This window comes from Pongo abelii, chromosome 1, assembly GCF_028885655.2.
Source record: "Pongo abelii isolate AG06213 chromosome 1, NHGRI_mPonAbe1-v2.0_pri, whole genome shotgun sequence".
Lineage (NCBI taxonomy): Eukaryota > Metazoa > Chordata > Mammalia > Primates > Hominidae > Pongo > Pongo abelii.
The window spans coordinates 169,788,034-169,805,883 of record NC_071985.2 but is presented as its reverse complement, the minus strand read 5'-3'; the positions used below and the strand labels follow the sequence as shown (position 1 = coordinate 169,805,883).

Here is a 17,850-nt window from a genome sequence, read left to right as displayed (position 1 = left end):
AGCAGGCAGGACCTGAGTGGTTTGGTTGGGGGAGGGGGAAAAAGACATCTCAGCAGGTGTCTTCCCCGGAATGAGCACTGAGGCCAGAGGGGAATCTGAAGTCTAATTAGCAGGAGGGAGCCGGGTGCGCTGCTCTTACTCTTTAAAGCTAAAAACAGTGAAACTAAAAGCAAAACAGAGACTAAGTTTTGCTTTTTAAAAGACGGTATGGGAACCTCTTTCAAAAGACGGTATGGGAGCCCAGTCCCTGTCTAAGGAGTGTGGCAAAGAGGGGGAGAGAAGGGCTGAAGGGAGAGGGGGCGGGGAAGGCAGGGCAGCGACCGTCGCACAGTCCCGCGGACGCTCCCGGGCCCACGCCCTGACTCGCTCACAGCCACCCACACTCACACCCACCCGCTCCCTGGGCCCCAGGGCCCGGCTCCAGCCTGGGCGGGGGGTCTCCGGGCGGGCCTGAGCGCCCTCGGGGCCCCGGGGATGCTGGCGCACAGTGCGGAGCGGAGTTGCGCGTCTCTCGTCCCTTTGTTGACAATTCCCTGAACCAACTTGAGTTTGGCCGGCTCGGCCGCGGCCCTGACGTCACGCACGGTCACGTGGCTCCGCCTCCCGCTGGATCTTTAAGTAGAAAGTAATCTATCAGGCCAGTCCTTAAAACGGGACTTTCGACTACCGGGGCCTTCGGCGTCCCTGACACCCAGCCCCCTGCCCCCCCCGCTACTGTCCCTGCTCGCGCCCTCCCGAGCTGCTCGGCGCCCGGCGTCCCGCGCCCGCCTGGACCGCTCCTGCACCCCACGCCAGGGCCAGAGGCCGAGGAAGGCGGGCTAAGTGAGGGGGCACGGCGTGGAGAACCGCCGGGGCCGGGAGCGGTAGCGAGCGCCTAGTACCGAGCGCCAGGGACGGCGGGAGTTCGCGGAGCGCGGCCGCTGGGGGCGGACGGCAGAGCCCGCGCCGCACGATGCGGGGCCGCCGAGTGTGAGCTGAGCCCAGCGGGCCCCAAGCCACCTGCGGCCCCCTCCCCTCTCCCTGCCCCCCATCTTTCGGGGGCACTCAAACCCTCTTCCCCTGAGCTCCGCGGCAGCCCCCGATCACCCCCATCGCCCGCTGCCCCCTCCCCGCCGCCGCTACCAATCCCGAGGAGGGATGACCCTCTCCGGCGGCGGCAGCGCCAGCGACATGTCCGGCCAGACGGTGCTGACGGCCGAGGACGTGGACATTGATGTAGTGGGCGAGGGCGACGACGGGCTAGAGGAGAAGGACAGCGACGCGGGTTGCGATAGCCCTGCGGGGCCGCCGGAGCTGCGCCTGGACGAGGCGGACGAGGTGCCCCCGGCGGCACCCCATCACGGACAGCCTCAGACGCCCCACCAGCAGCCCCTGGCATTGCCCAAGGAGGCGGCCGGAGCCGGGGCCGGACCGGAGGGCGACGTGGGCGCGCCGGAGGCGGACGGCTGCAAGAGCGGTGTTGGCGGCGAGGAGGGCGGCGCGAGCGGCGGCGGGCCTGGGGCGGGCAGCGGTTCGGCGGGAGGCCTGGCCCCGAGCAAGCCCAAGAACAGCCTAGTGAAGCCGCCCTACTCGTACATCGCGCTCATCACCATGGCCATCCTGCAGAGCCCGCAGAAGAAGCTGACCCTGAGCGGCATCTGCGAGTTCATCAGCAACCGCTTCCCCTACTACCGGGAGAAGTTCCCCGCCTGGCAGAACAGCATCCGCCACAACCTCTCACTCAACGACTGCTTCGTCAAGATCCCCCGCGAGCCGGGCAACCCGGGCAAGGGCAACTACTGGACCCTGGACCCGCAGTCCGAGGACATGTTCGACAACGGCAGCTTCCTGCGGCGCCGGAAACGCTTCAAGCGCCACCAGCAGGAGCACCTGCGCGAGCAGACGGCGCTCATGATGCAGAGCTTCGGCGCCTACAGCCTGGCGGCGGCGGCCGGCGCCGCGGGACCCTACGGCCGCCCCTACGGCCTGCACCCTGCGGCGGCGGCCGGTGCCTATTCGCACCCGGCAGCGGCGGCGGCCGCGGCGGCTGCGGCGGCGCTCCAGTACCCGTACGCGCTGCCGCCGGTGGCGCCGGTGTTGCCTCCCGCCGTGCCGCTGCTGCCCTCGGGCGAGCTGGGCCGCAAAGCGGCCGCCTTCGGCTCACAGCTCGGCCCGGGCCTGCAGCTGCAGCTCAATAGCCTGGGCGCCGCCGCAGCCGCTGCGGGCACAGCGGGCGCCGCGGGCACCACCGCCTCGCTCATCAAGTCCGAGCCAAGCGCGCGGCCGTCGTTCAGCATCGAGAACATCATAGGTGGGGGCCCCGCGGCTCCCGGGGGCTCGGCGGCGGGCGCTGGGGTCGCCGGCGGCACTGGGGGTTCCGGGGGCGGCAGCACGGCCCAGTCGTTTCTGCGGCCACCCGGGACCGTGCAGTCGGCAGCGCTCATGGCCACGCACCAACCGCTGTCGCTGAGCCGGACGACTGCCACCATCGCGCCCATTCTGAGCGTGCCACTCTCCGGACAGTTTCTGCAGCCCGCTGCCTCGGCCGCCGCCGCTGCTGCCGCCGCCGCTCAAGCCAAATGGCCGGCGCAATAGGGACGCGCCAATGGCCGGGACCCAGGGCCCGGCGGCGGCCTCGAGCAGCAGCTGCACCTCCAGGCTGCGCGCCCCGTCCCGAGCCCGGTCCCGGTCCCGCTGCCCAATCCTGGACTCTGCCTCTCCCCCATTTCCTTTCCCCTGAGCCCCCAACGCCTACCTTCCGCGTCCTCCACCCCCTCGCGCACACCTAAGCTGGTCGAGCAAACTCACCGCGCGTCCGCCGGGGATAGCTTCCCATACAGGTAAAACCGAAAACCGAATTTTCCAAAAATACACCCCGACGGCGCCTGCTCTTAGTACCGTGGGGATGGGAGGGAAATTCTTTGTATATATTTGTAAAAAAATTATTGACTTTCCTTTTGGGGTTTTTATTTTTTTAAGAAAAAACAAATTCTGTAGATTTAGAGCTCTGAACTTTCGTTTTTTTTGAAGGTTCACTCTCCGAAGTTTTATCTGAGAAAAGAATGTATAGAGACGTTGGGAGATTTTAAATATAAAAAATTTTCAAAAAGGCAAAAAGTGTCATTCTATTATAAAAGTCTGTTTATATATGAATGAATATATATGGTATTCTAAATGTTATTCCATCGTGTTGTACACAACTTTGTAAATAAATTTTTAAAATGCCCAGCCTAGTGTTTCATTTAGTTGTCTGAAGTAAATGGCAAGATTTTTAAATGGTATTTGCCTTTTCTCCTCTCCAGAAAATCAAGGAATTTCAAGTAATGACCTTTTCAAACTTTGTAAATTCATAATTTGAGTGTAAGAAAATTTTAATTGGAGAAAGGAAACAGTATGCCTAATTTAAATTGTGTTACTATTTTTCTTTTAGTTTTCACATAAAATCAGGATGTGAGTGATATCATTCATATCAACCCATTAAATCTAAATGACCAGACATTTCTGTAGATAAAGTAAGCTGTCATTAAAAAAAAGAAACCGAAACAACAGCAGTTAAATTTTTTTAAAAAATGACTACACTTGTATCTTCCACAATGAAAACTTCCCAAATGAGAGAGTTCTTGGTCATTTCAATTATCCTTTGAAAAGTAAGTAAATTCCAAACATCCCTCTTTTTAACATTTAAATCTTAGATTTTTGAAATTATTTCTTTTCATTCCTTAAGTGGAAGTGGTAAATAGACCCAGCTGGTTTTAAAATTTATGTTAAGGCACTTTACATTTTGCAGTGGGATTTTATTTATATTCATCTGATGGATAATATATAGTTTTGTTTTCATAGTATTTTCAAATAAGATATCTCATTTATATGGCAATAATCAATCCACAACATAATTGGATTTCTGAAGGGGTCCTATAGATGCTTCCTCTCCCTCCAACCTGAAGCCTTTCTGAAGGCCAAGGAATGATGGCCTTAATATCCTTTTAAAAACAGCTGAACATCATCTCTCTCCCCTTTTTTTTCTTTACCTTAGGCTAGGTTAGTGTGAAATGCGAGATCATAGGGCAGGAATGGGGAAGGTCCTTGTAGATTATTTTTAATTTGCATTTCAGCTGTTAAAAACCTTTTAAAAGAAAGTATGAAGGTAGAAATGAAACATCTTGATGTGGAAGGCTGGTTCTCACCACCATCAGCATATCCTCAAAAGGCATCAATTCTAATTATTTTGTAATTAATTTAGCTGTTACAACTACTTGTGCGAAATCGCTTTTAAAAACTAGAGCGAATAGCAGTGCTGTCGGCTCGGCCCTGCGCGCGTCCTTTTGGTTAAACCCGGCCAGTCCCCGGTGTTGTCGTCCACTTTGCCGCCCTGGCGGTGGAGATGCCTCCCCGTCGCGGATCCCAGCCTCATTTCTCCGCTGTCGACGTGGGCTGGGGGTCGCTTTGAAAGACACTTCCTTGCAAATACTGAATCTGTTTTCCTGGTAAATGGTAAACATTATTGTGTCCTGAGTAAACATTCCTTCGGGATCAGGGTCCTAAAATAAAACAAGCTGCCGGGGGTGAGATAGTTTAACTTGATAAACAAGAACCTGATAACCACCGCCGAGAGAGGAGCAATGGTAACCTTCACCAAGAGGAGATTATGGACCTCACGGTCTCCGGGCGGGTCCCTTCTAATCTCCTTTTACAAGGAAAACTAAACGGATCTAATTTTGTTTGTGTGTTGCAGCTATAAAAGTAACAAGTTGTTTCACAGTTGTGTCTGGCTAATCGGTTTTTACACAAACAGCAAATGGTACATGATTTGTGCAAACACATAGAGACGTTATTTCTAAATTTAGCTGACACCCCCTGGGAAAAGGGAAAGGCAGGGCTTCTTGAATTCACTTTTAGCCTCAAGAAGCTGCTGATCCAAGGCTTCTAAATGACATTGGATAACAGGGGCTTCATTCCATCCCTGATCCTTTGTTACTTATAAAATTACTCGCTCATATTTCCGCGCATAGCAGCAATACCGGCCGAGCCTGCGCCAGCAGCGTGACACTCAGCCACAAGCCACCGCCGGAGACTTGCAGGGCTTTTTCCAGCGCTACATTCATTAGGCGGCGGGGTGAACGGGAGAGACCTGCCGGCAACTTTCCTTCCAGCCAATTCTTACCCTTGAACGACGGCCTAGAGATGGTCCCCTTCCTTTATGTCGTGGAAGGCAGGAAACTCTCGGACCCAGACCCTAAACCTGCCAGGGGTTATTGAAAGTCCTGGCAGATGTCAGGAAGATGGGCCCGGCCGTCGCACCCTCAAAAGCTCTTTTTGGTTTAAGCTTTTTAAACCTCGAAGATTTAGCACAAAAGGGGAAATGCAAATATTATAGACAATGATCGCAAGCACTTAGTGGTGGGGCTGGGGGAAGCCTGAAACCCTTGTTTGATGTTATGGAACGCAGGCACCTGAGACAAACGGCACTGGAAACAGCTCTCTCGTTGAGATTTAAAGTGAACACTACTGATATCCACTTTTTATTCCACTTAAGAAAAAAAAACTAAAGGAAGGGGAGGCAGTTTTATTTGAAATAAAAGGAGGAAGCGGGTTGATTTTTATGGGGAAGATTTTAGCTTTCGGCTACACACGCATTTAGATGTTTCTACTTTCTCTAGCACTCGTTCCTAGAAAAATCAATCCAGCCCTGAGGCCTGTGGCCCCTAGAGCGTTCTCAGGACCAAGTTCTGAGTTGGGACCGCCCGTATCTAGTCCCTCGGGAGGGTGGATCTGGATGTCCAGGGAAAGGCGAACGAAGAGTAGAGCAAAACATGTGCCGGCTGTTGAGGGCTGTCGATGCGATGGCAGATGTGGCCTGTAGGGGGCGACGAGCAGACGGAAAACTTCGCGGTTTGTCTGGAACGGTTCAGCCCCAGCCCCGGAGGCCTCTCCTTCCTTCCCAGGCTCTGAGCCTACTGACATCCTTGCTTATCCTCAGGCCCCGGACGCCTAGGTCGAATCTCGAGAAGCTGCTTTCCTCCTTTCCCCCGCCTGTGTCCTGGGAGGAACAGAGTCCCGAGGGGAGTTTGTCCTAAAGATAGGGAGGCAATAAAATTTAGTGATGAGGAAACATTGACTTGGAAGCAATTAAGAGTTATATTTGAGGTTATTTATTTCACATGGTTTATAGGGTGAGTCTTGGTAGTGAGAACATGAAAGGCTGATATGTGTGTGTGAGAGGTGGGTATTTTTAACGTGAGTCTCTTAAGAAACTGTCCTGAGGGGTATGTGATCTGAAAGAAAGTGGGTTCCAGAGCCTTGTGTCCCCCGACTCCACCTGTGTCCCCGGTGGTGCAAGCTGCAGAATAAAGTAGTGAAGGGAGGAGGTTGGAAGGGCATTCTGAAAGTGCTAGGCTGAGCCTTGTGGGGAGCCGTCTGTTTCAAGGGAGGAGGCGACAGGAAGAAGCGGGATGAGAAAGGCCTTGCAGAAGGCGTTCCGACAGGGATTAGGCATTTCCTAACTGTGACTTTGGACAAGCTGCTTGGTTTCTTTCAATGTCTGCATTTCCTCGACCCTACAGTGAGAATGAGTCTGCCTGTCACCTGGGCTTGCAGAATTAGGTGAGTTGGTGTCAGTGAAAAATGTCTAATAAACTGTAAAGTGCTGGCGGCATGTACAGTGTGTTTTTTAATGGCCTCTACACGAAGAAACAACTCTGTTCTAAGCACTGGTACACGGCCAAATACATTGGCTTGGTTTTGAACCATTTGATTTTAGGTATGAAAGGTGGATTTTTCTAAGAGGGGTTGCAGAACCCATCCTAGGAAACTCCCACCCCAGAAGCGGCTTTTAAAAGGTGGAGCTTCCTCTTGGTCTGTAGGCCTTTCACTATGCCTGCGGAGAAGCTCTCAGTGCCCACACATCCTTCGGCCTGTGCCCCCAGCTCCAGGGGCAGGGCATACATCTCTCTTCTCTCTGGCAGAGCGGCCTACTCTGCTGTTTGCCCCTATGCTTCCACTATCCGAGGCAAGTGGGGAAATCTGAGTCCACCGCTGACAGAAGCCCATTAGTGCAAGATGCGGCCTGGGAGGCGAATTAAAGGTAACCAGATCCCAAACTCACTTAAAAGACCACCCTCCCCTTGCTGCCCTCCAACAGTTGGCAGAGTTACACCCAGAGCCAACTTCTCTCTTCGCCACTCCCCCTCCCCTTGCCCTCTAAGGAATGTACAAGCCATTCTTTGCTCCCTGGGGTATACAAAACAAAATTTGAAAAGAAATGTAAAACCAGCCAGGGTGTCTGTAAGAAAGCATAACTACCTCATTTTTATTTCCCGAAGTGCTGTCATATATTAGAATTTTCCTAAATGCAGAATTAAATTGGTCCCTTCCCCCATTTTAACATAAAACTGCTACCTAAGGCTCTTCTCCAGATCATCTGTGCTTTTGCACACAGCTCCATCCCATCAGGGGCGAGGTGGGGAAGAAGAGGGACACCTTCACTCTCTTGCCTGAGTCCTCTGGTGCTGAATTCCGAACCCGTCTTCAGAAAAACAGTCCTAGAATATCGGCATTAGAAGTGGCCTCCGGGGTCACCCTGGCCCTCTTTTCACACAGGCCCACCCAGAAGGTTCTGGGACTTACCCAGGGTCACTCAGCAGCCCAAGTGCGAGCTATGGAAGTGCTCGGAGGAGGAAAAAGTATGCTCTACCCAGCAAGAAGGCGCCACTTGAGGAAACAAAAACAGCAGACTCTGGGGCAAGGAAGATTGGGGAGGGTTGCGAGAAGGGAAAGACAGACACAGACGCGCCGGGCCGGTGGAACTCAGCTCCGGGAAGGCTGTGGACCTGGACCCTGGGGCTCCCCGCTGCCTGGGCGCCTCTAGCCCAGCGATGGGCGGTTCTGCGGGGACCGACGGCCCCATTTCCTTCTTGCCTCGTGATGTGGGAGGGAAGAAAGAAGGCGGCAACTGCAGGCCCGAAGCTCCCCTCGCCCAGCGGCCCAACCACAGTGCTGTCGTGTCGGGGATCGGTCCCCAAGGGCGCCCCCAACCCCCTGCCCACGCCGAGATCACCCCCGTGCCAACCTCGAGGGCTCGGCCTGCGGGAGACCAGCTGCCCCTGCCTGGAGGGAGGGAAGGGAGAAGAGAGTACGAATTAATTACGAAGGAAACCCACGTGTGAAAGGCACCCGCCGCGGAGCTGGGCGTGCAGCGGGGCGCGCGGTGGGGCCTCTGCTCCCGTCCCCGTCCCGCGGCTACTCAGTTGCCGGCTCACGGGAGGCTCGCGACAGAAAATAAATCCGCTCAGAGTGAACCTGGGAGGCCGAGAGGACCCAGCCTGGGATCTCTGGGGGAAATAGGGGCAAGTTTACCACGGTCTAATTAAGCCACAGCCCTAGCGTGAGGACCCCTGTGACCCTGCCGGGCTGGGGAATGGACTGGAGTGCCCCCCACCCCAGGCCGCGAACCGGCAGCGAGAAGCGCACTCTCTGCCATCCCCGGCCCTGCCGCTCCCGCCTCTGCGGGCTCCGCGTTTGCCATGCTCCTTCCCGGGGTCCAGGGACCGGAGCTGTGGTGCACGTCTTATTGAAGGGGAGAGCTTTGATTCTTTTCCTCCCTCCATCCCTCCCACTTTCCTCTCAACAGATGGTAAGCAAGACTCAATTTTCTCCAAAAAAGCCCCTGTTACCCCTTTCTGCAAGGGGCGCGTGCCTAGGTTCACAGGGAGCTCTCTTGTCAGCCCCAGAACAATCCTAAACTCCAAATGTTCTGTTTGCTCTCGAGGTACCCCTGGGATGCAGCGTCTCCTCCGCGAAGCCTTCCTGAGCCTCCCTGCCCAGATCAGTTGCTCCTTCTTGAAGCTCACCGTGCCAATTAATGAGCCATTGTCATTAGTGTTGCCCTCTGAGTTCCTGGTGAGTTCCTGACCGCCTAACATTGCTGAGCACAAAGGGGACGATCTAAATTATTTGTCTGATGAATAACAGCTTCGCACCACGGGAGCGGGGATAGGGGAGCTTGAAGGCTGTTAACTTATCAAATCAAGTCTTTCTCAAGAGTTTGGGGGACTGTTTTCTTCCCATTTCTTTTCTTTCCTTCTTTATAATGAATGCTTTTTATAAACACTTAATTTTTTTAAGTGAATGAATTTTAAGTCTTTATTAGAGGTCTAAAAAGCGTAAGACCCGTCAACTATGTATTTTTCTGGCATGTTTTCTCAGTCATTGTGAAATTAGTTGAAAACTTCTCCCAGCCTAAAATACCAGTAGCTGGTTCCACCTCCCACCCTAATGTAGAAACCTCTTCAGAACACCTCGGTTTTCAGCTAGCATCTGTTTATATTTTTCCAGTGGAAGAGGAAGAGGAACCACTACCTCACAAAACAATCCATTCCACTTAAGGGCATCGTTATTTGTTCAAGGGTCTTTCTTTTCTAGAACCCCTTTATTTCCTTAGTAAAGGATAGTGGATTTGAGAGTCATTTGCTCAGATTTTCATATGAAAGATGGTCGTATTTCCATGTGTTGGGTTTCTTTATCTAGAAACACAAAGAATTCACTGTGCTTTAGCTCCTACATTAAAACTACTATGGGCGGGGGGGGGAACTGAGCAAAAGCTAAAGTTTTGAGAAAGCCTCTGGATTCTGTATTCATTACACACAATCCAGGGTGGTCCACAGGCCTTGTTTTGAGACCCACTCTGAGAGCCTTGGGTTCAGACTACACTGGTGGTAAAACTCTTGTGGAATTGTTGTAAGAGTTTTGTGTTCTTGGTTTTTTTAACCAGATAAAAAGCTTTTTTTTTTTTTTCTTTTTACCATTTTGTTTTTATAAGCTAAAATAAAAAGTATTTTTTAAAAAGTTGAATCATTTAATTCATCTTTCATTGCTGTATTCCTTGGCATAAAAGTTATGTCTTACCTATGTTAGTCTTCTAAACCACTCATCATATAAAACTAGGAACTTAGATGTCTTCTCTGGAAAATATTCATGTAGATTCCACTGTTTAATTAGAGAAGCAGAAAGAAGGAAAATCCCAGATATTTGGCCATTGCCTTCCAGTTGGAATCAAGATAATGTGTTCTTTTGCATTACCCATCTAATGCATTTTTTGGCAAATTTATATCGTAGTTTGTGTGGTTCCCATTTGATTTAGTCTTTATATAGCTCTGTTAGCTTCCTTCTTTGCCATTGTTACAGATTATACTGGTAAACCTACTCTCAAATTCTACCAGCTTGCAAATGTAAATGTTGGTTACAAGAGCAAGGTAGTATCAAGATCAGCACAAATTAATCACAACCACTGTGAAACATCTGCTTTATTGATGGTACTTCGACAGCATCATTTTCCACATATATCAGGAATTACGACTTTATGATAAAGTTGCTTTTGTTGCTAGAGGGATTCAAGTGCAAGAGTTAATAGATTGGATTAAAAGACAAGACTAATTGCTAGTCCCAGTCCTGACATTGAATTTAGAAGCCTACATACAGTAAAGATTACTAGTGAAAATTTAGCTGAGAGAAGGAAAGGAATTATAGTATAATAACTATCATTTCACAATTTTAGTTTTTTGAGTAACTGTTTTTAAAATTTAGAGTTTTTTTAACCTTGATTTTACTTTTATCTTGATTTAAGATATCTGTCATTCAAACCTCCAGCAGTTTGAGAACTTATTTACTCTAATACTGATACTATATACTACAGTTCAGGGTAAGGGATTGAATTATTCTCTGCTACCACCACCTATGAGGTACAGTGAATAATTTGAAGAAGACTTACAGGAGACTGTGAGCAGGAATCCGTGCTCAACTTTGAGAACTGGTATTCTAGTACAGTATATTCAAAATACATACTTAATGGGTCACATTTTTTTGTTACTTTAAAATAAAATATTCTTACACTAAATGAGATGAAGTTTGAGAAGCATATTATTAGTTGTGAGAGCTAAACACTTATGATGTGAGAGATATCTATATTGTATTTTTCAAACTGATTCCCTTACTTCTTATTTGGGACACAAAATGATATTCTAGAAGGAGCATAGGCTTTGGAATTGATAATCTTAGGGTCAAATCCTGGCTCTGCCATTTCCTAACTATGTGATCTTGATTAAAGTTACTCAGCCTCTCTGAATTTCAGTTTTCTTACCTACAAAATGGGGATCAGAATATGAAGATTTACTATCACGCATTTGGAGTGCTCAAATATGGGGGCTATTAGTACTATACAGTTTTGCTTTTACATAGTGGTCATATTTTCATGAGGCTACCTTAATTTTTACTCTGATATCATATACCAAATAGTTGCCATGTTTCATATTTAAAAATGAAGTCATTGAGACCACTGTCCCTTCCATCTGTTTGAGCTAGGCATCATTTTTGCGTTCTCACAACTTAACAAATGTGAAACAATTTACTCTGTAGTGTTGCTTGGTAAATCACTTTTTCACTTTCAGGGTATTTTTCAGTCTTGTGGATGAGAGGTCTTGACAATAGTCATTAAAGATATGATAGCATTTTCACAAGAACAAGGACATATACGTTATGTCTCTTTGCTGAGATCCAGTCTGGGTGGACTAATTTTAACATTTTTCTAGGTCTACACTAATATTTCACTAGGAGAAGTCACTATCTGCCTAGGTCGGATCTGATTAACTCAGTACCTACTTTTGCTAGTAAAGACCACCTCAGTCATACTATCTTGTTAATGGGAGGATGTGATGTTGTGTAATTCCAGGAGGATGGGATAGAAGTCAGCCGGTTTGGGTTCGCTGGATGGTGACTTTGGTTAAGTCACTTGAAACTCCAAACTGCAGATTATTATTATCTAGTGGAGACATATTACATATCTGTTTAGCTTACTCCCATTAAACCAAACATCATTTAAAAAGCAGTGTTACAGCTCTTTTAGAATTAGTCTAGCAGGTTTTCCAGTTCTCACCAGAAAACTAAAGAAATAAAAATAAAAAAAATAAGAGAGAGAGAGAGACACTGAAAATCCACTTAAATGTGAAGCTACCCTGAATTCTACTTAATGGGCATGAGATACAGGGAACTGAAGCAAGGGTGGCACAAATTGCTGTTTCCATAGTTACTGTCAGTTCTCTTATCCTTTTCTTTCTTTCTTTTTTTTTTTTTTTTTGAGATGGAGTTTTGCTCTTGTGGCCCAGGCTGGAGTGCAATGGCGCGATCTCGGCTCACTGCAACCTCTGCCTCCCGGGTTCAAGCACTTCTCCTGCCTCAGCCTCCCAATTAGCTGGGATTACAGGCACCCACCACCACGCCTGGCCAGTTTTTTAAATTTTTAGTAGAGATGGGGTTTCACCATATTGGCTAGGCTGGTCTTGAACTCCTGACCTCAGGTGATCCACCTGCCTCAGCCTCCCAAAGTGCTGGGGTTACAGGCGTGAGCCACTGCGCTTGGCTCTCTTATACTTTTTACAATATGGGCATCTCGCTGCCAAAAGTGTTGGTGTTTAAATATACTACCCTCAATTTTTGTGCAATATAGCCTCTAAATGCAAGTCAGCTATTTCTTTTTTTCTTTTTCCTTCCTTCCCTTCCCTTTCTTCTTTCTTTCTTTCTTTCTTTCATTCTTTCTTTCTTTCTTTCTTTCTTCCTTCCTTCCTTCCTTTCTTTTCTTTCTTTTATTCGTTCATTTCTTTTGACAGTCTCACTTTGTCACCCAAGCTAGAGTGCAGTGGCATGATCATGGCTCACTGCAGCCTCAACCTCCCAGACTCAAACAATCCTCCCAAGTAGCTGGGACAATACATGTGCACTGCCACACTGGGCTAATTTTTGTAGAGACAGAATCTCGCTATGTTGCCCAGGCTGCAAATTAGCTATTACATCTATAGCTCAACCAAAGGAAAAGCTAGCTATTTAGATTAATGGAGATATGGTATGCTTGTATACTGTAAAGGCAAATTTAAAAAATTTTGTGGCTAATTTTTATTATATTCGAGTTTTACCTTACATGTTTCTTTAGAGTCTAATTCCTTCACAAGATGCAATTTCCATTGTAATATCTGCCTTACCAGGGTTGTTCTGAGAATCAAGTGATATGTGTTCAATTGCTTTGCAAAACTTAACAGTGCTATGAAATGTAAATTGTTTCTGTCCTCTGGACAAGACTTGGCCATGAATTCATTCTAATAGATTTGCTCTTATTTGTTTTGTGTTTTCACACAGAAAGGGAATTATAGATAAGTATAGAACAACAGCCATGATGATGATGATAGGAGCTTAGAAGACGAATTGACCACTTACCACACGCCAGAAAATGTGCTTAGTCCTTTAAGGAGATTATCTCAGGTAGATACTTATTTGTGGGGAGTTCCTCCTCTAGATTTTCTATCATCTAGGCCCTCCTAGAGTTACCTCACTTCGGATTGGGAAATCTCCAAGTGTGTGTGTGTGTGTGTGTGTGTTTGTGTGTGTGTGTATCTAGTGCTTTTTTTATTCTTATAGAGCTCAACTAGTAAGTGCTAGGCAGGGAAATATTTATTTCCTACTCAACATGTTTCCATGGTGAGGAATTTTTATTAGAGGAAGATGTGAGCTTCTTCCTTTTCCCCTGCCCCCTCCACTGAGGGCAGGAGAGTGACTTATCTGATTGAAGAGTTTGGAAGAGGGAATTGGGCATTTGTGGATTAGCCACTCTTGTACATTTTGGGCATGACTGCTTGCAGAGAGGATACATTCTGGTTTTCAGTCTCCACCATGCTGTGACTTAGCGAAATATGCTCTATACCTGTGGGTGAGATATGCACCTGTTTAGTGCTGCCTATGGCTGGGTAGGTAAATCTGACTAGCTCAGCAACTATTAGCAAGTCCACTTGATTGTATGTCTTTAATTCAACTTTCACCAGAAATAAAGCTAATATTTTCAATATCTCACTTTTGTGTCTACTTTTAATTGGTTCCAAATTTAGATGGGAAAGAGAAGGGTTATGAATTAACTACTTAAATGCCTGATAAGGGGCAGTATAAGGGAGTGGTTAAGAACACTGGTGTGGAAATGAAATTGCCGATTTCAAATTCTGGCTCCATGACTTATTAGCTGTGTTATACTGTGCAAGTTACTTAACCTCCTGTACCTTAGTTACCTTATCTTTAATTAAAAAAAAAATTTTTTTTTTGAGACATCTCACTCTTTTACCCAGGCTGGAGTGCAGGGTGCAATCATGGCTCACTGTAGCCTCAACCTGCCAGGCTCAAGTGTTCTTTCCATCTCAACTTCCCGAGTGGCTGGGACTGCAGGCACACACCACCATGCCTGGCTAATAAGACGAGGTCTCATTATGTTGCCCAGGCTGGTCTCAAACTCCTGAGCTCAAGCAATCCTCCCTCCTCAGCCTCCCAAAGTGCTAGAATTATAGGCATGAACCACCATGCCCAGCTTAATTACCGTATCTTTAAAACAGGGACAATAATAGTCCCTATTTTACCTTCGCTGAGTTGGTGAGAGGATTAAATAATTTAAAGCATATAGAATGTTTTTAACAGTCCTGGGCACATAATAAGCATTAAAAAAAACTGTTAGCTATTCTTATTATTATATCAATATTAACAGCCCAAGGATATAATCTAAATATTTGCAAATAATTTCCACTCAGCTTCTTTTTTTTTTGAGACAGGGTCTCGCTTTCTCACCCAAGCTGGAGTGCAGTGTTGCAATTTTGGCTCACTGCAACCTCTGCCTCCTGGGCTCAAGCAATCCTCCCACCTCAGCCTCCTGAGTAGCTGGGACTACAGGCTTTCACCACCACACCCAGCTGATTTTTTGTATTTTTGGTAGAGACGGGGTTTCACCATGTTGCCCAGGCTGGTCTCAAACTCTTGGACTCAAGCAATCCACCCACCTCAGCCTCCCAAAGTGCTGGGATTACAGGTGTGAGCCACCATACACAGCTGCACTCAGCTTCTAACTTTCTTCCTGCAGTAACTGAATGTTTACGTCTCTCCAAAATTCATATGTTGAAATCCTAACCTAGGGCCAGGCGCGGTGGCTCACGCCTGTAATCCCAGCACTTTGGGAGGCCGAGGCGGGCGGATCACAAGGTTAGGAGATCAATACCATCCTGGCTAACACAGTGAAACCCCGTCTCTACTAAAAATACAAAAAATTAGCCTGGTGTGGTGGTGGGCGCCTGCAGTCCCAGCTACTCGGGAGGCTGAGGCAGGAGAAGGGCGTGAACCCAGGAGGCGGAGCTTGCAGTGAGCCGAGATGGTGCCACTGCACTCCAGCCTGGGTGACGGAGCAAGACTCTGTCTCAAAAAAAAAAAAAAAAAAAAAATCCTAACCTAATTCTGAAGTGATGGTATTAGGAGGTGGGGCCTTTGGGAGGTGATTAGGTCATGAGGATAGAGCCCTCATAAATGGGATTAATGCCCATAATTTGCTTGACTGTAGTAACCACTATATATATCACTATATATTGGCTTGACTATAGTAACCACTATATATATATATATTTTGGCTTCCCCAGGCCACACTGGAAGGAAAAGAATTGTCTTTGGCCACGCATAAAATACATTAACACTAATGATAGCTGTTAAGCTAACAAACAAATAAAAAAAATCGCAAAAAAAATCTCATAATGTTTTAAGAAAGTTTACAAATTTCTGTTGGGCTATATTCAAAGCTGTCCTGGGCCACACGTGACTCCCAGGTCACAGGTTGGACAGGCTTGGTGTATTTCAAAACATCATGTTGTATACCTTAAATATAATAAAAATAAAATATGGCTGGTTAAGCCAGGCACGGTGGCTCACGCCTGTAATCCCAAAACTTTGGGAGAGCAAGGTGGGTGGATCACCTGAGGTCAGGTGTTGGAGACCAGCCTGGCCAACATGATGAAACTCTGTCTTTACTAAAAATACAAAAAACAAAACTATCCGAGCTTGGTGGTGGGTGCCTCTAATCCAGAGGCTACTCCAGAGGCTGAGGTGGGAGAATCACTTGAATCAGGAAGGTGGATGTTGCAAAGAGCCGAGATCATGCCATTGCACTCCAGCCCGGGCGACAAGAGTGAGACTCCATACCAAAAAAAAAAAGGCTGGTCTCATTGCAGTGGTGTTTACAATTAATTGACACAACCAGTTATAGATTTCTTTTTTTTTTTTTTTTTTTTTTTGAGACAGGGTCTCACTCTGTCTCCCAGGCTGGAGTGCAGTGGCATGATCTTGGCTCACTGCAACCTCTGCTTCCTAGCTTCAAGTGATTCTCCAGCCTCAGCCTCCCAAGTAGCTGGGATTACAGGCATAGGCCACCACAGCCGGCTAATTTTTGTATTTTTTTTGTAGAGACAAGCTTGCTCCATGTTGCCCAGGCTGATCTCAAACTCCTGAGCTCAAAGCCATCCACCTGCCTTGGCCTCCCAAAGTGCTGGGATTACAGGTGTGAGCCACCACGCCCGGCCCAGTTATAGATTTATTTGTTCTGTCTTCACTCCCAGTGATTCACTTGACTAGCCTTAAAATATAAATAGGCCAAGTGCAGTGGCTCATGCCTGTAAACCCAGCACTTTGGGAGGTTGAGGTGGGAGGAGTACTTGAGCCCAGGAGGTCAAGACCAGCCTGGGCAACATGGTGAGATTCCATCTCTACAAAAAATATAAAAATTAGCCAGTGTGGTGGTGCATGCCTGAAGTCCCAGCTACTCAGGGGGCAGAGGCAGGAGAATCACTTGAACCTGGGAGGCAGAGGTTATGGTGAGCCAAGATCGCACCACTGAACTCCAGCTTGGGCAACAGAGCGAGACTCCATTTCAAAAAAAAAAAAGGCTGGGTGCAGTGGCTCATACCTGTAATCCCAGCACTTGGGGAGGCCAAGGCTGGTGGATCACCTGAGGTCGGGAGTTCAAGACCAGCCTGACCAACATGGTGAAACCCTGTCTCTACTAAAAAATACAAAAATTAGCCGGGTGTGGTGGTGCGTTCCTGTAATCCCAGCTACTCAGGAGGCTGAGGCAGGAGAATCACTTGAACCCAGGAGGTGGAGGTTGCAGTGAGCTGACATCATACCATTGCACTCCAGCCTGGGCGAGAGAGCGAGACTCCATTTAAAAAAAAAAAAAAAAAAAAAAAAAGCGAGGCGCGGTGGCTCATGCTTGTAATCCCAGCATTTTGGGAAGCCGAGGTGGGCAGATCACGAGGTCAGGAGATTGAGACTATCCTGGCTAACACAGTGAAACCCCGTCTCTACTAAAAATACAAAAAATTAGCCGGGTGTGGTGGCAGGTGCCTGTAGTCCCAGCTACTCAGGAGGCTGAGGCAGGAGAATGGCGTGAACTCGGGAGGCGGAGTTTGCAGCGAGCCGAGATCGCGCCAGTGCACTCCAGCCTGGGCGACAGAGCAAGATTCCATCTCAAAAAAAAAAAAAAAATGTTGATTCACTGGTTATTAGAATAGGGGCATTCTGTGCGCTAAATATATTTTAATTATATAGTTAAATGTAGTTTAATTTTTTTCTCCCATTTCTCTACTTGCCACAATCTGCAAAAATGAGACTCACAGTGACATTCCTTGGGAGCACTTATCAGGCTAGTCCACAGTGATCACCCTTATTTCAGAGTTGCATGGCATTTTGTCTGTCCTGTACAATTTAGTAGTTAAATGTGTGCTGTCATATGTAGTAGGATGTTGGATAAGGTAGACTTTTGAAAAAAGAATTAGCTGAGTGGCTCGTAGGGTGCAAATATGTTGCAGTAATATTTGGGAAATGGTGCTCAATATTTTATTACGAAAAATTTCAGACACAGAAAACATGAATTTTGTTACAAATACCTATATAGTTACCATTCTACCGTGAACACTTTAATACACATGCTTTTATTTGTTTATTTATTTTTCGTTTTTATTTTTTGAGATAGAGTCTTGCTCT

General features: G+C 47.7%; 1 protein-coding gene and 1 non-coding gene across 2 annotated transcripts; both read left to right on the top strand.

The window, feature by feature from the left end:
- The first annotated feature begins 343 nt into the window (after positions 1–343).
- Positions 344–3,720, top strand: FOXD3 (forkhead box D3). Its single transcript, XM_002810743.5, has one exon. It carries the CDS (start codon positions 1,138–1,140, stop codon positions 2,572–2,574), a length of 1,437 nt encoding a protein of 478 aa, XP_002810789.1. The 5' UTR covers positions 344–1,137; the 3' UTR covers positions 2,575–3,720.
- An 8,132-nt stretch (positions 3,721–11,852) lies between these two features.
- Positions 11,853–11,914, top strand: LOC112131263 (U7 small nuclear RNA). The gene has a single exon (XR_002913368.1). It is a non-coding gene; the product is annotated as a U7 small nuclear RNA (small nuclear RNA).
- Positions 11,915–17,850: the final 5,936 nt, after the last annotated feature.

What these genes read in the sequence shown, in the direction of transcription:
- FOXD3 (XM_002810743.5), top strand. Translation starts at nt 1,138, where the DNA reads ATGACCCTCTCCGGCGGCGGCAGCGCCAGCGACATGTCCGGCCAGACG.